Raw genomic sequence first — 26,384 nt, forward strand, 5'->3', positions numbered from 1 at the left:
ACATACCCTTCTAATAAGAAGTCTTCATCATGTCTTTTCTAGGAAAATTTTGGAAGGGAACAAATGTTTTAGGACAACAGGTGGAAAAGCATGGACTCAGCTCTGGATATGGTGGCCTGGCACTTCTCTATCAAGGCTACCTCAAAGCCAGCTCACAGATAATGATATAAAAATCATTTATACTAAGATGTAAATGACCAATTAAGCCAATCAATGGCCTGTTGCCATATTGAAAAGCAATTAAAATTTTAGATAAAATGTGACAGATGGATAACATTTTGAGGGGCAATGAGCCTTTCCTTGAATCACTGAAATCATATCTTAGAATTCCATTGTCAATCTCTGTTGTAAGTAAGGGGGTGAGTGCTCTTTTGTAATAAAATAAACCCTTGGCAAATAGCAGGTGCTCAAATTTTGACATTTGGATTAATGAATTAACTGTGGTAACTGAAGTGAGAGAAGTTGACAAATCAACATGTTGGCTCAAAGCAAGAAGTGATTAAATCCAGCTCCAGGGTTCAGGAAAATCCTTTTGAAGGAGATGTATCATTCCAAGGATGATATTCCAATCTACTGAAAAGCACAGATGTTGGGGCTGCTGGGAGGAGAGCAAGATGGATTCCGTCTTGAAGACTGTCAGCCATCTTAAGGCAGGATGTGAACTGAGCTTGAATCCTGTTTACCATCATTGAAGAAAAAACAGGAAACCCCTTCCTCACAGACAGCAAACAAAGATTGGAAGGAATGATCAGGTTGTCTCAGTTAGATTAATGATAGTGCCTGCCCCTGCATCTTGTAATTGTTAATTCTTCCACACCTGCATGTTGTAAAACTAATTACTAACATGTTTCCAGTCATGTGTGTGGGGGGAATGGGGGGTTGGGGAGGGGGGAGGGGGGGTCGGTATAAAACCAAGTCCTCCAAAATCATTTGAGTTCTTGTTGGGAACCGATTCCCCTTGGACATGCTGGTGTAATAAACTGTACTCCATTGTTTTGAGTGTCCTCTGAGGTGTGTTTGTGACTTTGGCTTCTACAGTACAGGGACTGGGGAATCTATACTTTTAGAAAAGTTCCAGGTTGACTCTGAGGTGGGACAGGTTTGAGTATGACAGTTCCAAGCATATAGAACAGTAAGAGTAAGGTCGCAGTAGTAGGGAGGAGTGCAGGTGAGTAGACCTGAGAGGAGTTGCTGGAAATGAAGCCGGAAAGAAAAATTTGGGAGATCCTCTAACATAAAAGCATATCATTTTGAGGCAGCTGAAACCAAATCATTAGTTAAGTGGTTTGCCAAGGATTGGGCTTCCCTGGCGGCTCAGGGGTAAAGAATCCACCTGCAAAGCAGCAGACGAGGGTTCAACCCCTGGGTCAGGAAGATCCCCTGAAGGAAATGGCAACCCACTCCAGTATTCTTGCCTGGGAAATCTCATGGACAGAGGAGCCAGGAAGGCTACATACACTCCATAGGGTCCTAAGAGTGGGACTTCGCGACTAAACAATTGCCAAGCATGCACAGAACAGCACTGCAACGGTGGATGTGGCACCAGATCTCCAGTGTTATTTCCACTATAACAGAGGCTTAGGTAATAGCTAGACCAGGACAGTCTTGAAATGTCTGAAGGATGAAATTTTTGAAAGACGTCTAAGTCAATAGTAGGTAGAGGTCCACTTGTCTTACCGCACTTGATGCTGAACCTCCTAAACTCTAAGTGATTTTAAAACTTTGTCCTCAACGGAAAAATATTGGGCATTTCCTCTACACCAATTCAGTAACACGCAAGGTAGTTCACTGCTCTGCAAGGTCTACCAGGATCACGTCGGATTCTCCAAACTGGGCTTCCCCTGAAGGGGCCAAGATGATGTCATCCAATGATGTGCGCGCCGCTAACCACTTCCCCTGCTGCTGAAGCCTCGCCCCTCCGCATTTTCCCCCCACCTTTTTCAGGTGCGTCGTGACGTAAGACGTGGGTCACATAACCTCGGCAACTGGTCCCGGAAGCAAAAAGTCGAGGGAAGAAGGAGGCGGAAAGGAGGGCCTGCGTCCGTGTCGCCGGCAGGGGGCGGGGTGGGGCGGAGCCGGGCATGGTAACCGCTCGGAAGTCTAGGCTGCTGGGTTGGAGGGAGGAGGAGGGACCGGTATCTGCCGCCGCTGCCGCTGCCGCTGGTGCTCCAACCTGTTCCGTGTGGCCCACGCTGGCCTTGCCGCGGCCATGATGATCCACGGCTTCCAGAGCAGCCACCAGGACTTTTCCTTCGGGCCGTGGAAGCTAACGGCGTCCAAGACCCACATCATGAAGTCGGCGGATGTGGAGAAGTGAGGCTCTAGGGCTGGGATCGGGGTGCGGGCCTTGGAGCTCGGCCTGGGCGGGAGGCAGAGCGAGGCCCGCGAAGCCCCAGCCCTCCTCTAGGGCGGAGGCTCGTGTCCCTCCGGAGGGGACCTTTGAATTGACAACACCAGGAAATATTCCTGTCACCACTTCCTGTCCTTCGGTTCGGGTTCGCCAGGCTCTGGGTTCGTGAAGCAGTCACCCCGCCGGGGTTTGAGTAGAGCATGACTGTTCTGGTGGACTGCCCCCTCCCGTAGGTCTCTACCTGCCAAAGCCGGTTCCACCTTTAGACTATTTCTGGGTGGCTGTGACCTGTTTTCTTGAGGGTTAATAACGGGGGTGGTATATATACTTGGTTTTTAATATGTCAGGTGCCATGCCAGGCGCTTGAGATATAGAAGATGAAAGCCTCTTCCTCGAGGAATTCACAGTCTTGTGAGAGAGACAGACAGTTGTACAGTGTGAATGAAAGAGGTATACCTGCAGGGTTATTTGGGATTTTTTTTTTTTTTTTTCCTGATGGGGAGGAACAAGGCATCCGGGAAATTGAGATGCCTGAAATGGATCTTAATAAAGTCGGTGGGATGGGGTGGGGCTGGGCTCGTGTGTAGCGCCGCAGGGCCAGTGAAAGTGACAACTGTGATGCGTTTTGTGATGTCCGAGCTGAATCTTGACAAGGTTTGGGGGGGTCCAGGGGGACGTGGAAAGCCAGGGGAGTCAGAGAGAGTGGGAGGCATGAAGAACAGTTCCTGTGTGATTAGAGCATGAGCTATCAGAAGGGAAGAACTGCAGTGAGAAGCCAGTGGCAGATAGACTCCTGAGCAGCGAAGATACCACTGACAGAACTTTTATGCCAGGTTAAGGAGTTTTGTTTGATTTCATCTGACTACCACCAGGTGTTATTTTATACTAAGGGACGACATTATCAGATGTACACTTTGAAGGATCTGAACATGATGTGGCGGTTGGATTGGAGGGCTGCAGGACCGGGTAAAGAGACCAGTTAGAAGGGTAGAGAGGAGAGGAGAGGTTTTAGAGATTAAGTGATTTGATGGTCACTTGATAGGAGGAGTAAGGGTAAAAGGAAGAATCTATACCCTTGGCAAGATTTCTGGCTTGGGTTATGCATGGAAAGTTTTGCCATTGGATATGGTGAGAAATACAGGAGGAAGAGCAGTTGGGGGCAGGTGTTGGATGGAGGATGAGTTTAGTTTGTTGAAATATGAATTGAGTGTAGTTTATAAAGTGGAGATGTCTTAGGCACTTATCTTGGAGCTTAAAAAAGATGACTTATTTATGGTTTTATGTTTGGGAATCATCAATTGGTACCTGGAGGCTTGAGAGTGAATTAAGATTGTCTAGAAATCATCCAGAAGAAAAGGAAAAGGTCATGAGGTGAAAATCTAGGGAGCAATGCAGATTTAGGCAGAGGAGAGTGACCAGAAGAGAGTTTGAAAGGATGTTTAGTATCATAATTAGTAAAAAGGTAACTTTCTTGCAGAGTCACTAAGAAAAATTTTGTTTCATCCCACCCCAGGTTGAGTTATTCTCTGAGTTTTCCTCTGTGTATAACTTTCTGCTACATATTGCACCATATATATAATTGTGCTATATATTAGGCTGGTGCAAACCTGATTGTGATTTTGGATTGTGAATTTTAAATCATTGTAACTAGGCTCAAGCACATCTTTATTAATCAGAATAGGAACCATTACAATCATCACATTTTTACCTATGAGAAATGTTTGTTTATTTCTGTAGTTTAAAAATCTGTGCTTTGGGATTCAGCGATGAACTTTTGGTAGCATTTTCTGCCTCCTGCTGGTTGTGGAAGCATTTTCCCTGCAAAAAGTTGAGATGCTTGGGGAAGTGGTAGTCAGTTGGTGAGAGGTAAGGTGAATATGGTGGATGAGGCAAAACTTGGTAGCCCAATTCATTCAACTTTTGAAGTATTGGTTGTGCAACCTGCAGTCAGGCGTTGTGGAGAAGAATTGGGTCTTTCGTGTTGACCAGTGCTGGCTGCACCCTTTGCACTTTTCAATGCACCTCATCAATTTGCTGAGCATACATCTCAGATGTAATGGTTTCCCCCAGATTTAGAAAGCTGCAGTGGATTGGACTGGCAGCAGACCACCAAACAGTGACTGTAACCTTTTTTTTCTGATGCAAGTTTGGCTTTGGGAAGTGCTCTGGACAACCACTGAGCTGATTGTTGCTGGTTGTTGTGTATTAATATTTAAGTGAATTAGGAAACTTTTGAATTAATAATGGCTCAGACGGTAAAGAATCTGCCTGCAGTAAGAGACCTGGGTTCGATCTCTGGGTTGGGAAGATCCCCTGGAGAAGGAAATGGTAACCCACTCCAGTATTTTTGCCTGGAGAATTCTATGGACAGAGGAACCTGGTGGGTTACAGTCCATGAGGTCATAAAGAGTTGGACACAATGGAGCAACTAACGCTTTCACTTTTCTTGGAATTAGTGAAATTTCCTTTAATGAATTAAGGCATGTTAATCCTGTAAAGGCTTCCTGTCTTCTTGGCCTTATAAATTTGTTGTTGTTCAGTTGCTCAGTCGAATCGGACTCTTTGTGACCCCCATGGACTGCAGCACACCAGGCTTCCCTGTCCTTCACTAACTCCCAGAGTATGCTCAAACTTGTCTCCATTGAGTCGGTGATGCCATCCAACCATCTTGTTCTATGTCGTCCTCTTCTCCTCCTGCCTTCAATCTTTCCCAGCATCAGAGTCTTTTCCAAAGAGTAGGCTCTTTGCATCAGGTGGCCAAAGTATTGGAGCTTCAGCTTCAGCATCAGTCCTTCCAGTGAATATTCAGGATTGATTTCCTTTAGGATTGACTGGTAAATCAATCTCCTTGCAGTCCAAGGGTCTCTCGAGAGTCTTCTCCAGCACCGTAGCTCAAAAGCATTAATTCTTTGGTGCTCAGCCTTCTTTATGGTCCAGCTCTCACATCCAGACATGACTACTGGAAAAACCATAGCTTTGACTAGACAGACATTTGTCGGCAAAGTGATGTCTCTGCTTTTTAATATGCTGTCTAGACTTGTTATAGCTTTTCTTCGAAGGAGCAAGTGTCTTTTAATTCCTGGCTTAAGTCACCATTTGCAGTGATTTTGGAGTCCAGGAAAATAAAGTCTGTCATTATTTCCATTGTTTCCCCATCTACTTGCCATGAAGTGATGGGATTGGATGCCATGATCCTAGTTTTTTGAATGCTGAGTTTTAAGCAGCTTTTTCACTCTCCTTTTTCACCTTCATCAAGAGGCTTTTTAGTTCCTCTTTGCTTTCGGCCATCAGGGTGGTGTCATCTGCCTATATGAGGTTATTGATATTTCTCCTGGCAATCTTGATTCAGGCATGAGCTTCATCCAGCATTTTTCATGATGTACTCTACATATAAATTTAGAAGCAGGGGCTTCCCTGGTGGCTCAGCTGGTAAAGAATCCACCTGCGATGTGGGAGACCCTGGTTCGATCCCTCTGTTGGGAACTCCAGTATTCTGACCTGGAGAATTCCATGGACTGTATAGTCTGTGGGGTTGCAAAAAGTCAGACACAACTGAGCGACTTTCACTAGCACTAACTAGCACTAAGCAGGGTGACAATATACAGCCTTGACGTACTCCTTTCCCTATTTTGAACCAGTCTGTTGTTCATGTTGGGTTCTAACTGCTGCTTCTTGACCTGCATACAGGTTTCTCAGGAGGCAGGTAGGGTGGTCTGGTATTCCCAACTCTTCAAGAGTTTTCGAGTTTGTTGTGATCCACACAGTCAAAGGCTTTAGCGTAGACAACGAAGCAGATGTTTTTCTGGAATTCCCTTGCTTTCTCTATGATCCAGTGGATGTTGGCAATTTGATCTCTGGTTCCTCTGCCTTTTCTAAATCCAACTTGTACATCTGGAAGTTCTTGGTTCATGTACTGTTGAAGCCTAGCTTGGAGGACTTTGAGCATTTGCTAGCATGTGAAATGAGTACAGTTGTATGGCAGTGTGAGCATTCTTTGGCATTGCCCTTCTTTGGGATTGGAATGAAAACTGACCTTTTCCAGTCCTGTGGCCACTGCTGACTTTTCTTTGACCTTATAAATAGGCATGCTGTGGCTGCTGCTGCTGCTAAGTCACTTCAGTCGTGTCTGACTCTGTGTGACCCCATAGACGGCAGCCCACTAGGCTCTGTAACCTGTAACCTGTTTGTTACAAAGAGTAAAATTTGCCATTAAAAATGGGGTTAAGATATTCTGTTTGGCCTGTGTTCAAGATACTCTGAATTTAGGACGTTTGAAGAAATGTAAGTTATTGGCAGGTATTCTTTTGACATGTATATAACTGGAGTATTTCAGAGGACTACCAGATTTTTTCAGATATGTTGGGAAAATCCACAGAATCACATCTTATATTAGGTTATATTTCATATGTACTTTGCAGTGGTTGCAGCTTATTTATATCTAATCTTTTTATGAAATGTTTATTCTGATTATAATCCATCCTATATAGTCTTTTAAGTATTTAATATTCTTTTTTAAAAAATTTTGTTTTATTGTGGTAAAAACACTTAATATGAATTCTACCCTCCTGACAAATTCATAAATGTAGAATGCATTATTATTGGCTATAGGGACAGTGTTGTACAGCAGATCTCTAGAAATTATTCATCTTGCTTGCCTGAAATTTACACCTGTTGATTAGCAACCTGTTTCTCCCTTCCTCCAGCCCTAGGCAACTACCATTTCACTCTTTGATTCTGTGAATAAGTGGACTCATGTAGTGTCTGTCTTTCTAGGACTGGTTTGTTTTACTTAGCATAATGTTCTTAGGTTCATACCTGCTGTCACAGATTGCAGAATTTCCTGCTTTTAAAAGGCTGCATAATATTCCGTTGTATATATAAACCATATTTTCTTTTCTCTCTTTTTAAAAAATAATACTTTCGCTGTCTGTCATGTCTATGGCATTTGCATGGGATATTGATCTCTCTAGTATTTGTTATTTTCTATTTCCTAATAACAAAATAATAAATTTTGCTTAAATTTATGATGAAAATTAATGGTATCAGGTATCACCCTAAAGATGTGCAACTTAAAATGTTAGATCACTGATATGTGCTTATATACATAAACACAGAGATCTGATGAATATACAGTGTGCCTGATTTTTTTCCTTACTGTTGTAGCATAAGCATTTTTCAACATTATTATATTCTCCTTTTAAATATTTTTAATGATTCCATAATGTTTTATCATTTGGATAGACAATTGTTTGTGTGCTCAGTTGCTCGGTCGTGTCTGTCTTGTGACTCCCTGGACTGTAGCCTGCCAGGCTCCTCTGTTCAAGGAATTTTCCAGGCAAGAATATTGGAGTGGGTTACCATTTCTACCCCAGGGGAATCTTCCTGACCCATGGATCGAACCCGTTTCTCTTACATCTCCTGCATTGGCAGGTGGATTCTTTACCACTGCACCATCTGGGAGGCCCAGACAACAGTTTACATAACTGCTTATTTCCTTATCGTTAGATTATTTCTTTACTATTATAAGTGAGATGATTATGTGTATTAATGTATGTAGTTTTTTTCTTCCCTGCACTGGGGATTATTTCTTTATTACAGATTTCCCCAAGATGATACTTTGAGTCAAAGAATATAAATTTGATAAAATTTTGGTACTTTTTTCTTAATTTTTGCCCCAGGGTGGAATGTAAATTGACATAGTTCTTCTGAAAATCTAAGCGAGCAAGTGCTGGTTTCCCTCAGTGGGTGTATTTGCTTTTTTCATTATCACCTTTTAAAGCTTGCAACAAGTTGAGAATTTTCCTGGCAAAGGTGTTTTCCTATAAGAAACAGCAGCTTTAATTTTTTAGTTTTTAAAATTTTTTTAGTGTTTTTTTCTTTGCTTCATAGCCAAAATTAATATAATTGTTATGTGAGAACAGAAAATTCACCAGAGATAGGGAGCTTATGGAAACATGGGGCTGTGGTACATTAACTTCTCTTCTGGGCAGTCATGGTAAAATTAGAACCCATCTTCATTCTTAAAAGTGGTGAGGCTTTGATGATCCAGGAATGAAGTAGATGTTTCTACTATCAATATTTTTTACATTTAAAGTTTAAATAATTTGTTTATGCATGTTTTTTACAATACTTGATTGGTATGTCTAGTTGGGAATAGATTTAAAGCAACTGGAAAGAGGATAATTGTGGTCTTGGGATATGCATAGATCTTTTGTTAGCTTTATGTAAAAATACATTCTGTAATATATTGTTTCACCTTACCTAACCTGTATAGCTATATAGCTTTCAAAAATCTGGAAGTCTTGGGGGAAAAAAAAAAAAAAGAAAACCTAATCTGCTGAAGTAGCTGTCATAGACCACTTGCACTAAAATCCTGTGTTTTGTTCAAGATCCATTAGAACTTCATTCAAAGCATTTTTAAACTTTGGACTCTATTGCATACTTTATAACTGTATTAGAAATGTAAGGAAGGAGAAAAGATCCCTACAGTCTCTTTGCCCTAATAAATGAATTATTATTATTTTTCCTGTTCTCTTTTTTTTCATTATGCAGTTTAAAGACGTGTGATTGTTTGCTTTTTCCAGCCTTTGATAGGTTAAAACAAAATAAAAAGGGATGAGGGTATTTCAGGGGAGATACCTACATTTCTAGAGCAGCTAGAGGTATAAACCCTCAGTTGAACTTGAGGACCTTGTCTTAACAAGTTTGTTAAATATGATGATCTTTAATCGGTAGGAAAAGGTGAAATAACGTTTTAAAGGTTTTATTTGTGAACAAAGTATATAATAGTTTTTGAAAATTTTCTGAAAGCAATAAAATTGAAAAATTGATATAAAAGCTAATTAGAAAATTGCTTCCATGGAGCCTCTGTGTTAGTTATGCTTTCAGGTTGCAAGGAAAAGAGAATCTCTGCCCCACCTCTCAGCCCCCTTCCCATCCCTGTCCACCTTGGTTGCCTTGAGTGCTGAGAATTTAATAGTACATGAAGAAATAATTAAACACAGGATTTAGCTTAGAAAATGAACAGTTCTTATGACCAAAACAACTATAGATGTCTCTGATCTCCTTATTATCCTTATTTTTTAGTTTCTCCTTTGCTCTGTCTGCTTCTCTGGCTGTTACTTAAAATGTTCACTCTCCCCTCACTACCTCATGGTTCTGTGTCATGCCGTATCTCTTGGTTTGTGCTTTATTTAACTGTCATCCAAACTTATGAAAAGAGGGATCAGAATAAATTTAATTGGCCATTATTCAATTCAGCATGACTGTACTGGGCAGAGTTCTCAGGCTAAAATTCAGGGATTCCTGCCCGCCCATAGATAATTGCCCTTGTTTGAGAAGCTGAACTTTCATCCCTAAACTGAAAGTAACTGAGGTGATAGGGTTGTAAGGCATGGTAACCTATACATAAGGGGCTTCCCTGGTGGCTCAATGGTAAAGGATCCACCTACCAATGCAAGAGACACAGGTTCAATCCCTGGGTCAGAAAGATCCCCTGGAGAAGGAAATGGCAACCCGCTTCAGTATTCTTGTCTGGGAAATGCCAGAGACAGAGGACTCTGGTAGGCAAAAGAGTCGGACATAACAACTAAACAACAACAACAAAAAACCTATCCATAGAGTTACTTTTCTCAGAAGTAACTAGTAGCCACTTAAAAGTCTTTAAAACAGGGGTTACAAACTCAGCTTTCTAAAGAGTCAAGGGGACTGGTGAACCAGCAAGCTCATACCCCACGTAAAGAGAGAAGCCTCTGCTCTGTTCCAGCCAGCTGGTGTCATGTGGAAATACAGGTGCAGTATTGGCCAAATCTTCCTTTTTATTTTCCAAAGAGAAACCAAAAGTCCAGATTTCTCAAAATCTCTCAATTTTTATTGGCAACTCAATAATTTTGCCAGTTATTTCAAATATTAAAAAAGTATTCTGTGTAGGTTAGTTGTAACATATCTGTGAGTTAATAATTTGTGAACTTGGCCTCATAGTAGGTCTAATATAACTTTTCTTGTGTAATAAGACTAGCCAGTTGAGGTCCAAATTTTTATAAAGCAGGCCAGTATAATGGAAAGAGGCCTAGTTTTACCACTTAAACTACCTCTGTGATTACAGTTAGCTGCTTAAGTTCTCTGAGCCTTTCTTAGCTTGCAGGGTAGTTTTGAGGCTCAGATTCAATTCTCTCAGACTTGTCTTTGATCATCCTACCTTAAATGGTACCCCTGCATTGCTTTGCTTCAATTTTCTTGTATCACCTGTTACTAGCTGACATTATATTATGTATTTTTTGTATGTTTGTTTATTACTTATCTTATTATTTAGCCCACTACCTAGTACAGGGCCAGAAAGGTATACACAAAGACAATGGATGATGAAAGCATTTCTAGACTTCACAACTATATCATCTTATTAAATCATATATTATTTAACTCACTTAGGAGTAGAAGGTATTCTATGGAGATCAAAAGGAAACAAAAGTGCCAACAGTGATATAAAATAATCCTTCTGACTTTTGATTATGCATAGGTTAGCTGATGAATTGCATATGCCATCTCTCCCCGAAATGATGTTTGGAGATAATGTTTTAAGAATCCAGCATGGCTCTGGCTTTGGAATTGAGTTCAATGCTACAGATGCATTAAGATGTGTGAACAACTACCAAGGAATGCTTAAAGTAGCCTGTGCTGAAGAGTGGCAGGAAAGCAGGTGAGAACCTGGGCAGCTATGGGTTGAAATAGAAAAGAGTTGAAAAAGTATTCAGTTGTGATATTTTATTAGAATGAAGGGCTAGTATTATTATTAAATTTGATAGTTGAATCATTCTGCTGCTGCTGCTGCTGCTAAGTCGTGTCAGTCGTGTCCGACTCTGTGCGACCCCAGAGACTAGAGTTCATTTTTCTCATTGATAAAAGAGATTAATTACTACCCCCTTTTTAGTACTTCTTGAGTTAAATTGAATGATAGTTGAGGTGAGCTATGGAAGGTTTAGTTTTTTGAGCTTTCAGTGTTCTTTAGTGAAGACACATTACACTGTGTACTTCCTGTTTTTGAAGAAAAATGTTTGCTTATGATTTGCATTGAAAATCTAAGGAGCATTGAAATCAAGAAAAATGAAAAATGTATTTTATTTCATAATCAAATCGAGAGTTATTTATTTTGTTCCTGTTATGTATTAGGTTCTTTGAAAAGAGTATAAACCTTTAAACCATGTCCTTAGGCAGTGTACAGATTAATTGGGGAGACTACGTTATCAATTCATGACAGGTTAAATAACAATACATGTACAGAAAAGCTAAGAAAGATCTTATATTAGTGAATTTTGACAACTATGTTTGTTTATTAATAGGATATTTTATATTATGTATAGAATGTAATTTGGTGTGATGCATGAATACTACAGTCCATGGGGTCACAAAAGAGTTGGACATGACTTAGCAGCTAAACAACAAAATGAATACAGATGTTCTATATTCTGCCTCACTGAATCTGATCCTTCTCATTTTGGTATTTGAGGACGGAGGGTGAACACTCTAAAGAGGTTATTAAACCATATGATTGGACCTATACAACGGATTATAAGGGAACATTACTTGGAGAATCACTTAAGTTAAAGGTAAATCTTATTTTTTGCTTTTATGAATCATTGATTGCTTTGGATAGTCTCAATGTTAAAGCTTTCTAGTAATGGGTTATTTTATGCTGCTACTTTCATCCTACTTACTTTGTATTGTGGGAGGCTTTAGAACTTAATGTGAGGGAATTTTGCTCATTGATTATCAGCACAAAATAAAAGAAGGCCATAGTGGAACAATTTTTATTAAAAATATGGTTGTAGTAGCTGGTGGATTGCCTTAATGTTATTATGTAATATCAAGAAGCATTAAAATGTATTGTCCTTGGTGTATTGTATTAGGTGACTTAGACAAACCCTGCTAGCTAGTAGCTTGCAGTTTTACAGATAAACGGATATGTGGGCAGGTAGGAATTTTGGTCAGACAACTGGGATTATTTTCCTGTCTGCACTATGTGTGAATCAGGTATGACTTTAGGCAAGTTATTCACTCTGTCTGATTCTATGTTACCAGTAAATTGGATAAAACAGAAATATCTACCTTATAGCAGAATTTTGATGTAAAATTATCTGTGGGAGTTTTCAGTGAATTCTAAAACTCTGTATTGATGTTAAGCTGCATCTGTATAATACCTGCTTAACAAGAAATTCACTTCATGGTAAATGACACTAGGAATGTGGAACCGGCAGGCCTCGTATTGGGAGCTTAGCTACATAGAGTCATGGATACAGCAGAGTACAGACAAATAATCTCTCCACTACTGTCTATTGGGGGAGGAAGGTTATTCTAGTCTGTTAATACTTCATAGATTAAGATTCCCTCTTTTCATTCCTGATTGAAAAACTTTTCACAGTGTGTAGGCCATTTGCTATTTCATTGCAGAAAGTGAGGAAATGAGAATTTGTTTTACCTTATGCAATAATAATGATGACTTTCTTTGTGGGAGACAAGGAATGTGAGAGCAGTAGGAGGTGAAAGGCATATACTCAGTACTCTTCATTGGCACTTCAGCCTGTCATCTGATTTGTTCTAAGGTGTTGCTGACAAATGTCAGTATGATCAACCACTCATTAGTGGTAAGGAGCTGAGGCTTTGGCAGACCTTAGTTCAAATCTCAGCACCAGTACTTAATAGCTTGGAAAAGCAATTTAATCTTTGCTAAGCCTTTGGGCTTCCCTGATAGCTCAATTGGTAAAGAATCCGCCTGCAATGCAGGAGACCCCAGTTCAATTTTTGAGTCAGGAAGATCCGCTGGAGAAGGGATAGGCTACCCACTCCAGTATTCTTGGGCTTCCCTTGTGGCTCAGCTGGTAAAGAATCTGCCTGCAATGTGGGAGACCTGGGTTCCCTCCCTGGGTTGGGAATAGCCAGTATTCTGGCATGGAGAATTCCATGGACTGTATAGTCATTGAGATCACAAAGAGTCGGACACGACTGAGTGCCTTTCACTTTCACTTTCAAGCCTTGGGTAAACTAAGGATAATATCAGTTGTGATGTAGTAAAGAATATATGTATTAGCACAGTGTCTGTTAACACAATAAGATCTTAATAGCAGCTGCTATTATTATAGTAACATATTTCAAATGTCAAGTAAATATTGAAATACCATAAAAGTAGATATATTGTCTAAATAGTATTTACCTCTTGCTTTATGATCTAAATAGAGTTGATGAATGTGTTCCTTTGTTGCCTTAAAAAATAGTGACTGTTTTCCAGGTAAAATTGTTAGGTCTTTGTTGTTTAATTCTCAAAATAAACTTGTTAGATAGGCATTATTATCCTCATTTTATAGATGAAAAAATGGGTTTAAGATCTTTAAGTATGTATCTCTTAGTAAGGTAAAACTGATGCTAGGACTTATTGTTAAGCACATTTGTTATATGTGGAAGATCACTTTCATAGGAACATATTTTACATTTAACTTTGTTTTAATACCTAAGGATTTTTTGACCTATAATATATATAGTTTTTGACCTGTAATATTATTTGAGATTTTTAATTATTTAATCCTTCAGCTGTTCCTCAGAACACTTATTCAGAAGCCCTAGTATATATAGGAAGTGTATGCCATTGTAGGAGAAGGTATTTTATATGTACAGTAAGAGTATCAGAGAATGAGGCATTAGAATGAAGCCTTTCCTTTGCCCTTAAATTTTTGCTTTTTAGTTGCTGGTGGCTTCTGGTGTGTGTGTATATTTAATGTTTTCTCACTCTTCAGATTGTTTAACCCATTACCCTGAGTTGTATCATGGTGTAAGAGGAGAGAGAGCCAGTCATGAAGTAATACTGACCTCGCTGTATTCATACCCAGCCTTGTCATTTGTTGTCTGGGCTACAATGGGCGCTTCTCTCAGATTATGGTATGAGAATATTATGAGAAAACAGGTCAAATGCATAATATGTACCTGGCCCATAGTAACCTATCAACATTTGGCCGTTTTTTTTTTTTTTTTTCTTTCCTATAAAATAAATGGGCTTCCTTGATAGCTCAGTTGGTAAAGAATCTGCCTGCAATGCAGGAGACCCCAGTTCGATTCCTGGGTCAGGAAGATCTGCTGGAGAAGGGATGGGCTACCCACTCCAGTATTCTTGGGGTTCCCTTGTGGCTCAGCTGGTAAAGAATCTGCCTGCAATGCGGGAGACCTGGGTTTGATCCCTAGGTTGGAAAGATCCCCTGGAGAAGGGAAAGGCTACCCACGTCTGTATTCTGGCCTGGAGAAATCCATGAACTATATAGTCATGGGGTTGCAAGGAGTTGGACATGACTGAGCAACTTTCACTTATTAAGTAAATAAATTGGATATACAGGAAGATAGAAGTACAAGGCTGCCTTTTCTATTGATACTGTGTTTTAGGAATAAAACATGCTTAGTGTGCCTGCATTTTAAAAAGTTTTTTTTTTTTTTTAAAGCACATTGGAACATTTGCCCAGTTATTTTAGTATGATTCAGTATCTTAAATTTTCTTTTTCTTTTTTCCTTTCGATAAAAATATATGTAACATAAAACTACTATCTTAGTTATTTTCAAACATATTAATTAGTGTTAAAGTATGCTGTTGTGCCACCAATCTCCAGAACTTCTTCCTCTTTAAAAACAGAAAATCTATACCTATTAAACATCAACTTCTCCATTTCTTCCTTCTTTAGCACTTGGCAACTGCCATTCTCCTTTCTGTTTCTGTGAATTTGACTACTTTAGATACCTCATGTAAGTGGAACCATACATTGCCTTTTTATGACTGGCTTATGTCACTTAGCACAATGTCCTCAAGGTTTATCCATGTTGTGGCATGTGTCAGACTTCCCATCCTTTTTAGGGCTGGGTAATATTCCATTGCATGTATATACATTTTGTTCTTCCATTCACTTGCCAGTGAGCATTTGGGTTGCTTTTACCTCTTGGCTATGGTGAATAGTGCTGCTATGAACATAGGTGTGCAAATATCTCTTCAGAATTCTGCTTTCGTTTGTTTGAGTGTATACCCAGAAGTGGAATTGCTGGATCACATGGTAATAATTCTATTTTTAATTTTTTGAGGAACCTCTGTACTGTTTTCCATAGTAGCTGTACCATTTCACATTCCACCAGCAGTGTGTGCCTTTGACTGTGTGGATCACAATAAACTGTGGAAAATTCTGAAAGAGATGGGAATACCAGACCACCTAACCTGCCTCTTGAGAAATCTGTATGCAGGTCAGGAAGCAACAGTTAGAACTGGACATGGAACAACAGACTGGTTCCAAATAGGAAAAGGAGTACGTCAAGGCTGTATATTGTCACCCTGCTAATTTAACTTATATGCAGAGTACATCATGAGAAACGCTGGACTGGAAGAAACACAAGCTGGAATCAAGATTGCCGGGAGAAAGATCAGTAACCTCAGATATGCAGATGACACCACCCTTATGGCAGAAAGTGAAGAGGAGCTAAAAGCCTCTTGATGAAAGTGAAAGAGGAGAGTGAAAAAGTTGGCTTCAAGCTCAACATTCAGAAAACGGAAGATCATGGCATCTGGTCCCATCACTTCATGGGAAATAGATGGGGAAACAGTGGAAACAGTATCAGACTTTATTTTTTGGGGCTCCAAAATCACTGCAGATGGTGACTGCAGCCATGAAATTAAAAGACACTTACTCCTTGGAAGGAAAGTTATGACCAACCTAGATAGTATATTCAAAAGCAGAGACGTTACTTTGCCGACTAAGGTCTGCCTAGTCAAGGCTATGGTTTTTCCTGTGGTCATGTATGGATGTGAGAGTTGGACTGTGAAGAAGGCTGAGCGCTGAAGAATGGATGCTTTTGAACTGTGGTGTTGGAGAAGACTCTTGAGAGTCCCTTGGACTGCAGGAGATCCAACCAGTCCATTCTGAAGGAAATCAACCCTGGGATTTCTTTGGAAAAATGATGCTAAAGCTGAAGCTCCAGTACTTTGGACGTCTCATGAGAAGAGTTGATTCATTGGAAAAGACTCTGATGCTGGGAGAGGTTGGGGGCAGGAGGAAAAGGGGACGACCCAGGATGAGATGGCTGGATGGCATCACAGACTCAATGGACGTGAGTCTGAGTGAACTCTGGGAGATGGTGAGGGACAGGGAGGCCTGGCGTGCTGCAATTCATGGGGTCACAAAGAGTTGGACACGACTGAGTGACTGAACTGAACTGAACTGAACTGAGCAGTGTGTGAGAGGTTTTGATTTGCATTTCCCTAATGACTTGTGATGCTGAGCATCTTTTCATATGCTTGTTGGCCATTTGTATATAATCTTTAATATTTTGAGCTTTAAAAGTAAATTAAGTGGGAGAGGCGGGGGTAATGTGTTGACACAAACATTGGAAATGAGTGGAGTTTGTAAGATAAAAGGCAAGAAGAACACATATGAATACTGTATGCTTTTTGATAGTTGTTTACCACAGAAGCGTGAGTTAACAATTCTGATACTGTTTTAGTTTTGCAAGATGAAAAAGTTTTAGAGATCTGTCTGACAACAGTGTGAATATAATTAACACTATTGAACTGTACACTTTTAAATGGTTTACATGGTAGATTTCTTGTTACTTATTTTTTCTTGCCAGCAATTAAAAAAAAGTTAAACACAATTGTCATGTAACCCAGCAATTCCACTCCTAGGTATACACTCAAGAGAGAAAACTATATATCCACATGAAAACCTGTATGCAAATATTCATAGCCGCATTACTCATAATAGCTAAAACGTGAAAACTACCCAGATGTTCATCATTGGATAAGCAAAACTGGTATATCTAGACAGTGAAATATTATTTAGTCTTGAAAAGAAACAAAACAGTGATGCATACCTTGGAAATGTTATGCCAAGTGAGAGAAGCCAGATACAAAGTTACATGTATATGATTCCAGAAGGATTTGCAAAACAAATCTATAGAAAAAAACTAGAGTAGTGGCTTCCAGGAAATGCGCGAAGTGGGGAATGGAGAGAGACTGCTAGTGGGTATGACAGTTTCTTTTTTGGGGTGATGATATGTTTTGGAATTAGGTAATAGTGATGTCTACACAGTCTTGTGAACATACTAAAAACCAGTGAATTATAGTGTGGGAGTTGTATCTATTTTTCTTTTAAAAGAAAGAAATCACCGTAAAACATAGCAATTTCATGGTGTTTCCTAATGGGATGTACATATACACACACACTATTTTCAGTAATTTTTGAAAAGGGAATTTAACACTGGGTTCTTAACATTTGCTATTAATTAACTTTATATGATAAATATAAAAGTATTTGTATCAAGTAATTTCCCTATTATAAACCTTCATCTGATGTGAGAGAGTGAGAGACGTTCACTTGAAGGATGTGACCAAGACTTACTTTTCTTGCAAGGTATCAAGAATATTTTTAGCTTGAATATTTGTACATTTTTAAGCCTTTTAAAAATTGTGGAATAACTTAGAAAAGTTCATGAAATATGAAAATACAGTTTAATGTAACCACAGAGTAAAAGAAATAGAACATTGTCATCACCTCCCCCCCACCCCCAGCAGGATTTGTCTGATCATAATCCTGTTTAAAAAGTTTTTCCTAGTATTTTTTTTTAATTTTTAATTTTACTTTATTTTACTTTACAATACTGTATTAGTTTTGCCATACATTAATATGAATCCACCATGGGTGTACATGCCTTCCCAAACATGAACCGCCCCCCCCCCCCACCTCCCTCCTCATAACATCTCTCTGGGTCATCCCCATGCACCAGCCCCAAGCATGCTATATCCTGCATCGGACATAGCCTGGCGATTCGTTTCTTACATGATAGAATACATGTTTCAATGCCATTCTCCCAAATCATCCCACTCTCTCCCTCTCCCTCTGAGTCCAAAAGTCCTCTCTGCACATCTGTGTCTCTCTTGCTGTCTTGCATACAGGGTCATCATTGCCATCTTTCTAAATTCCACAGTATCTTTTGATATGTTCAACCTTAATTTTATTTCCTTGAAATAAAACTAGTGTGCATTGTTTATAGCTTGGGCCTCGTTATCTTCAGCATTTAGAGTTCCTAGTGTCTGTGGGGTCGCACAGAGTCGGACATGACTGAAGCGACTTAGCAGCAGCAGCAGCAGCAGCAGCAGCAGTGTCTTTTATTGTCTTATTTCTGTTGGTTCTGATTTGTGGTGTCTAGACTTCTAATATACCTTATTTTCTTTGAATCCTAGGATGATGATATCTTCCTCCACAGAGTATTTTTATTTATTTCTCATAGGCATTCATAGTCAAGGTCTGCAGTCTGTTTATGTAAAGGATCAGATAGTAAATATTGCAGGCTGTGAGGACCATAGAGTTATGTTGCAGTTACTCAGCTGTACTGTTGCAGATGAAAGCAGCCATGGACAATATGCAAACAAGTAGGCACAGCTGTGTTTCAAAAATTTTAATTATGGACATGGAAATTTGAATTTCATATAGTTTTTTATTCATGAAATATTAAAAAAAATTTTCCCCACAGTCATTTGAAAAAATGTGAAAATGATTCTTAGCTTGCATTCATACAAAACTAGGTGGCAAACCACATTGGCCTGGAAGTCTTAGTTTGCTAAGCTCTTATATGGGATCAGAGCTTGAGGTTTCAGTTCAGTTCAGTTCAGTCGTGTCCGACTCGTTGCGACCCTATGGACTGCAACACACCAGCCCTCCCTGTCCTTCGCCAACTACTGGAGCTTGCTCAAACTCATGTCCTTTGAGTCAGTGATGCCATCCAGCCATCTCATCCTCTGTTGTCCCCTTCTCCTCCTGCCCCCAATCCCTCCCAGCATCAAGGTCTTTTCCAATGAGTCAACTCTTTGCATCAGGTGGCCAAAGTATTGGAGTTTCAGCTTTAGCATCAGTCCTTTCAATGAAAACACAGGACTGATCTCCTTTAGAATGGACTGGTTGGATCTCCTTGCAGTCCAAGGGACTCTCAAGAGTCTTCTCCAACACCACAGTTCAAAAGCATCAGTTTTTTGGTGCTCAAAAACTTTATAGCCCAACTCTCGCATCCGTACATGACTACTGGAAAAACCATACCTTTGAGTATATGGACCTTTGTTGGCAAAGTGATGTCTCTGCTTTTTAATGTTCTGTCTAGGTTGGTCATAGCTTTTCTGTCAAGGAGTAAGCATCTGAAGTGATTTTGGAGCTCCCCAAAATAAAGTCTCTCATCTCCCCACTGTTTCCCTATCTACTTGCCACGAAGTGATAGGGCTGGATGCTGTGACCTTAGTTTTATGAATGTTGTTTTAAGCAACATTTCACTCTCTTCTTTCACTTTCATCAAGAGGCTCTTTAGTTCTTCACTTTCTGCCGTAAGGGTGGTGTCATCTGCATATCTGAGGTTATTGATATTTCTCCCAGCAACCTTGATCCAGCTTTTGCTTCATTTAACCTGGCATTTCACATGATGTACTCTGCATATAAGTTAAATAAGCAGGGTGACAATATACAGCCTTGATGTACTCCTTTCCTGATTTGGAACCAGTTTGTTTTCCATGTCCAGTTCAAACTGTTGTTTCTTGACCTGCATACAGATTTCTTAGGAGGCAGGTAAGGTGGTTTGGTATTCCCATCACTTTAAGAATTTTCCACAGTTCGTTGTGATCCACACAGTCAAAGATTTTGGTTTAGTCAATAAAGCAGAAATAGATGTTCTTCTGGAATTCTCTTGCTTTTTCTATGATCCAGTGGATATTGCCCATTTGATTTCTGGTTCCTCTGCCTTTTCTAAATCAGCTTGAACATCTGGAAGTTCATGGTTCATGTACTATGAAAGCCTGGCTTGGAAAATTTTGAGCATTACTTTGCTAACATGTGAGATGAGTGCAACTGTGCTATAGTTTGAACATTCTTTGTCATTGCCTTTCTTTCGGATTGGAATGAAAACTGACCTTTTCCAGTCCTGTGGCCACTGCTGAGTTTTCCAAACTTTCTGGCATATTGAGTGCAGCACCTTAACAGCATCATCTTTTAGGATTTGAAATAGCTCAACTGGAATTCCATCACCTCTGCTAGCTTTGTTAGTAGTGATGCTTCCTAAGGCCCACTTGACTTCACATTCCAGGATGTCTGGCTCTAGGTGAGTGATCACACCATCCTGGCTATTTGGGTCATGAAGATCTTTTTTGTATAGTTCTTCAGTGTATTCTGAAGAAGGAAATGGCAACCCATTCCAGTATTCTTGCCTGGAAAATCTCATGGCTGGAGGAGCCTGGTAGGCTACAGTCCATAGAGTCACAAAGAGTCGGACACGACTGAGTGACTTCACTTCACTTCACTTCACTTCAGTGTATTATTGCCACCTTTTCTTAGTATCTTCAGTTTCTGTTGGGTCCGTGCTGTTTCTTTTATTGTGCCCATCTTTGCATGAAATGTTCCCTTGGTGTCTCTAATTTTCTTGAAGAGATCTTTAGTCTTTCCCATTCTGTTGTTTTCCTCTGTTTCTTTGCATTGATCATTGAGGAAGGCTTTCTTATGTCTCCTTGCTATTCTTTGGAATTCTGCATTCAAATGGGTATACCTTTCCTTTTCTCCTTTGCCTTTAGCTTAGTGGGCCTGTAATAGAAGACGTTGTGGCACTTTGAGATGTCTTTGCAAAATTGGGAACAGGGCAAGGAATTCTCCAAGGCCTCTGCACCTGGTGAATACTGAACAGTGTCACTTTTCTGGGCTCCAGTCCTCTTCCAGATCTCAGTCCAGTCCTTCTTCACTTCATTGGCTGTATAATGCTTTTAAGACATTTTTGGTTTTTTTTTCATCCAGCTTTTTAAATTGCCTTTAGCTTACTTGGGCTTCCCTGACAGCTTAGTTGGTAAAGGATCTGCCTGCAACGCAGGAGACCCCAGTTTGATTCCTGGGTCAGGAAGATCTGCTGGAGAAGAGATAGGCTACCCACTCCAGTATTCTTGGGCTTCCCTTGTGGCTCAGCTGATAAAGAATCCTCCTGCAATGTGGGAGACGTGGGTTTGATCCCTAGGTTGGGAAGGTCTCCTGGAGAAGGGAAAGGCTACCCACTCCAGTATTCTGGCCTGGAGAATTCCGTGGACTGTATAGTTGATAGGCTCACAAAGAGTCCGACACAAGTGAGCAACTTTCACTTTTACCTTTCACTTTCTGCAAGAAAGTTTGTCTAGATGATTTATTTTGACAATGCCAGAAGCCAGAAATGTTCAGTATCTCTTAAGTTTAGCTGTTTTACCTTTTCAGATGCTTGAATTCAGAGAGGAGATAAGTGGAGCTGAGGAAGAAAAAAGGCTGAGATATATAAAGTTTTAAACATATTTGTCTTTGTGAATGAAGAAAATAGTATGAAGAAGATAGTACATAGCTAAGCTAAATACTAAGAAGATAGTATATAGCTAAGCTAAATACTAAGAAGATAGTATATAGCTAAGCTAAATACTAAGAAGATAGTATATAGCTAAGTTAAATACTCTTACCTGGTAGCTCAGATGGTAAAGCATCTGTCTACAGTGTGGGAGACCCGGGTTCAATCCCTGGGTTGGGAAGATCTCCTGGAGAAGGAAATGGCAATCCACTCCAGTACTATTGCCTGGAAAATCCCATGGATGGAGGAGCCTGGTAGGCTACAGTCCGTGGGGTTGCAAAGAGTCGGACACGACTGAGTGACTTCACTTTCACTTTGACTTTCAAGCTAAATATAATGAATTTCCCTAATCCATGTGTTATCTAATTATTTTTTGTCTTTCTTTTTCAAACATTTTTTGAGAACTTACTTGGCAAAACAGATGGATTCATGTTCACCAATCACTTACTGAAGGCATATTTGAAATATTAGTGAAACGGCCATTCACTAATGAGATGTAATGGTTAATTTTTGGAAATCAGATGTATCTATAAGGAGGATCTTTCAAATGTGTTCCTTTGAACTAAAACTAAATAAAAAGTAAGGAATTAAAAGTTGTATTTATTTAATACTAACTAAAGTTTTATGCTCTTAGGCAGTCCTAGGGGCACCGAGCTTTGTCTTAAACAGATCACAAACATGCAGGTGATGCAAGGCACTGGTCATATGCTGCCCTAAATCCCTATCCCTACCCCTCACCTTCCTTTCGCTCCCTTTAATTTCACCTCCATGTATGATCTCATGTCTGCTGGATGTTGAAACAAAATTGTAGAGAGCTAAAATATCATCTGTAAGTAAATATGGAAGAACTATGGACCTTTTTTTCACCTCTTGGGAATCAAACTGCCAGATTCTTTCATAGCACCCTTTCCTCTGCATTACTTAATAGGGAGCTAAAACCATTTTCCCACAAAGTCTATGTAATCACTTAGCCATCCATTATCATATTTTTCTAATTCTTATCCAGTTTTCTGAAACTACTCTATAAATTTCTTAATTCTATCCTTGAGTGAAAAAAAAAAAGACCTAATCACAGCTTCTAAATAAAGTACAATAATAGCTACCATATACTGAATACTTATAGTTTGACAGGCATTGCTTTGTTGTGTTTATTCATGATACAACTTTTTTAAAGAGTTGGAAAGCTGAACATTTTATAGTAAAAATGAATGTATTTGAATAGTATCACAAAACATACTTTCATGTTGCTGTTAAGAGATACTTGGATTTAGTGAATTACTGATGTGACCCACCTTGAGATTGTTGGTGCTTTTGTTGGGTTATATATGTTTGTGTCTGGTAGCTGTAAAATAATACTTAAAAAAAAATAGCCAGTATCCTCTAAAGCTCTTTGGAATGCTAGGAGTTTTCCTTAAAATTTCTCTAAAGTTCTTATTTATCTCAATATTTAAAACACTTTTGTTTGTAGACTTGGAGATAGATCTAAACTATGTAGCATCATTCTTATAGGAAAGATTTTTTTTAAGTTCCAAAAAATGTCTTGTAAGTAGACTTTTATAGCACCAAACTGCTTTGAACTTCTATGATAGTAGTAGTTTATTCATCACATTGACTAATTTGCAGATAGTTAATTTTCTCATAGTCACAATAGAGCAGTTGATTTTACTGTGTTCTATTTCATGATTTGAATGAGATGATGAATTTTGACTGTATTTGTTATGAAGCTATAATATTGGACATTTTCTGTTCTTCGGGGACAAGGTATATATCTCATTTTGTGTGTCTACCTATAACATCAAAATTTAGAACCATGCTCTGGCTATGCAGAAAATATTGGTAGGAGAACTGTTTAATTTTTTTTACGAGCCCATTCTTAAATTTTTTCTTTCAGGTTGTACCTACAACAGATCATATAGATACAGAGAAACTGAAAGCCAGAGAACAGATTAAGTTTTTCGAAGAAGTTCTCCTATTTGAGGATGAACTTCATGATCATGGAGTTTCAAGCCTGAGTGTGAAAATTGTGAGTACTGTGAATTTGTTTAAAATTAACTGCTTTCACTTTTGCTATTGGTTAGAAATATGACTCACTTCAAAACACAGTCTTAACATGATGTCATATAGAGTTTCACTTGAATCTAGGATACATCTTATTAACATCCATTATAAAATTCACAAAATGTTAGCATATTGCTAAGACTTTAGCAAAGCATTTTTTTTTTGTAGGCCCATCTGGTTACTTTGTGGTTTGTTTATTGTTTAATTTGAATGGAAATTAAAGCTGAATTTCCTTTTGTTACTTAAGTTTCTTTTCTATCATCTGTTTGTTTTTGGCTGTGCTGCGTTTCCGTCGCTCCACGCAGGCTTTTCTGTGGCTGTGGTGAGTGAGGGCTCCTCTGTGCTGTGGCGCACGGTGGCTTCTCTTGCTGCAGAGTGCAGGCCCCAGGCGTACGGGCTTCAGTGGTTGCAGCTTGTGGGCTCTAGAGTGCAGGCTTAGTAGTTGTGGCACAAGGGCATTTTTAAAAAACAAAACTAATGTATTTATTTTAATTGGAGGATAATTACTTTACAGTATTTTGATGATTTTTGCCATACATCAGCATGAGTCGGCCGCATGTGTCCCCCCAACCCCCATACTGAATCCTGCTTCCACTTCCCTCCCCACCCTATCCCTCTAGGTTGTCCCAGGGCACTGGTTTTGGGTGCCCTGCTTCATGCATCAAACTTGCATTGTTTATCTGTTTTATATATGGCACTATATATGTTTTAATGCTATTCTCTCAAATCATCCTACCCATTCCTTTTCTCACTGAGGCCAAAAGTGTTCTTTACGTCTCTGTTTCCTTTGCTGCCCTGCATGTAGGATCGTTGGTACCATCTTTCTAAATTCCATATATATGCGTTAATATACAGATTTGTCTTTCTCCTTCTGACTTACTTCACTCTATATAGTAGGCTCTAGGTTCATCCACCTCATTAGAACTGACTCAAATGTGTTCCTTTTTATAGCTGAGTAATATTCCATTGTGTCTATGTACTACAACTTCCTTATCCATTCATCTGCTGATGGATGTCTAGGTTGTTTCCATGTCCTAGCTATTGTAAATAGTGCTGCAGTGAACACTGGGGTACATGTGTCTCTTTCACTTCTGGTTTCCTTGGGGTATATGCCCAGCAGTGGGGTTGCTGGGTCATATGGCAGTTTCATTCTCAGTTTTTTAAGGAATCTCCACAGTGGATGTACCAGTTTGCATTCCCACCAACAGTGTAAGAGGATTCCCTTTTCTCTACACCCTCTCCAGCATTTATTGTTTGTAGACTTTTTGATGATGGCCAGAACATAAAATTAACTGGACCAAAAAAAATGCTGAGTGCCAAAGAATTAACATTTTTGAACTGTGGTGCTGGAGAAGACTCTTGAGAGTTCTTGGATAGCAGGGAGATTAAGCCAGTCAATCCTAAAGGAAATCAACCCTGAATATTCATTGGAAGGGCTGATGCTGAAGCTCCAATACTTTGGCCTCCTGATGCAAATAGCTGACTCATTGGAAAGGACCCTAATGCTGGAAAAGATTGAGGGCAAGAGGAGAAGGAGGTGACAGAGGATAAGATGGTTGGATGGCATCACTGACTCAATGGACATGAGTTTGAGCAAATTCAGGGAAATAGTGAAGGATAGAAGAGCCTGTCATGCTGCAGTCAGTGGGATCACAAAGAGTCGGATATGACTTAGTGACTGAAAAACAGCAATAATAATTCTAACTGGTGTGAGATGATACCTTATTGTGGTTTTGATTTGCATTTCTTTAATAATGAGTGATGTTGAGCATGAGTGATGTTTATTAGCTATCTGTCTGTCTTCTTTGGAGAAATGTCTATTTAGGTCTTTTGCCCACTTTTTGATTGAGTCGTTTGTTTTTGTGGTATTGAGCTGCATGAGCTGTTTGTATATTTTGGAGATTAATTCTTTGTCAGTTGTTTCATTTGCTATTGTTTTCTCCCATTATGAGGGCTGTCTTTTCACCTTGCTTATAGTTTTCTTTGTTATGCAAAAGCTTTTATGTTAGGTGCCATTTGTTAATTTTTGTTATTATTTTCATTACTCTGGGAGGTGGGTCAAGAGGATCTTGCTGTGATTTATGTTGGAGAGTGTTCTGTTTTCCTCTAAGAGTTTTATAGTCTCTGGTCCACATTTAGGTCTTTAATCCATTTTAAGTATGTTTTTGTGTGTGGTGGTAGAAAGTGTTCTACTTTTATTTTTTTACATGTAGTTGACCAGTTTTCCCAGCACCTTTGTTGAAGAGACTGTCTTTTCTCCATTGTATATTTTTTCATTTTTTATCACAGATTAGGTGTCCATAGATGCATGGATTTATCTCCAACCTTTTATTTTGATTTTTATTTCTGTCTTTGTGTCAGTACTGTACTGTCTTGATGACTGTAGCTTTGTAGTATAGTCTGAAGTCAGAAAGGTTGATTTCCATTCTTCTTTTTCAAGATTACTGTGGCCATTTGAGGTCTTTGGGCACATGGGCTTTTTCTCCATGGTATGTGAAATCTTCTCAGACTAGGGATCAACCCCATGTCCTCTGCATTGACAGGTGATTCCTATCCACTATACCAGCAGGGAAGTCATATATCT

General features: G+C 39.4%; 1 protein-coding gene across 5 annotated transcripts in view; it reads left to right on the plus strand.

The window, feature by feature from the left end:
• Window positions 1-1,999: 1,999 nt before the first annotated feature.
• The window catches only part of TIPRL (TOR signaling pathway regulator), a 70,536-nt gene continuing 46,151 nt past the window's right edge, over window positions 2,000-26,384 (plus strand). For all 5 annotated transcript variants that reach the window (XR_006055510.2, XM_027977940.3, XM_027977950.3 and 2 more), the window contains exons 1-4: window positions 2,000-2,313; window positions 10,866-11,045; window positions 11,853-11,952; window positions 23,634-23,765. Coding sequence is in view for 4 of the 5 variants with exons in the window: in XM_027977940.3 (XP_027833741.1) it covers window positions 2,210-2,313; window positions 10,866-11,045; window positions 11,853-11,952; window positions 23,634-23,765 (516 nt within the window). In the remaining variant the exon portion in view is untranslated. The remainder of the gene's footprint in view (window positions 2,314-10,865; window positions 11,046-11,852; window positions 11,953-23,633; window positions 23,766-26,384) is intronic.

Source organism: Ovis aries, chromosome 1, assembly GCF_016772045.2.
Source record: "Ovis aries strain OAR_USU_Benz2616 breed Rambouillet chromosome 1, ARS-UI_Ramb_v3.0, whole genome shotgun sequence".
Taxonomy (NCBI): domain Eukaryota; kingdom Metazoa; phylum Chordata; class Mammalia; order Artiodactyla; family Bovidae; genus Ovis; species Ovis aries.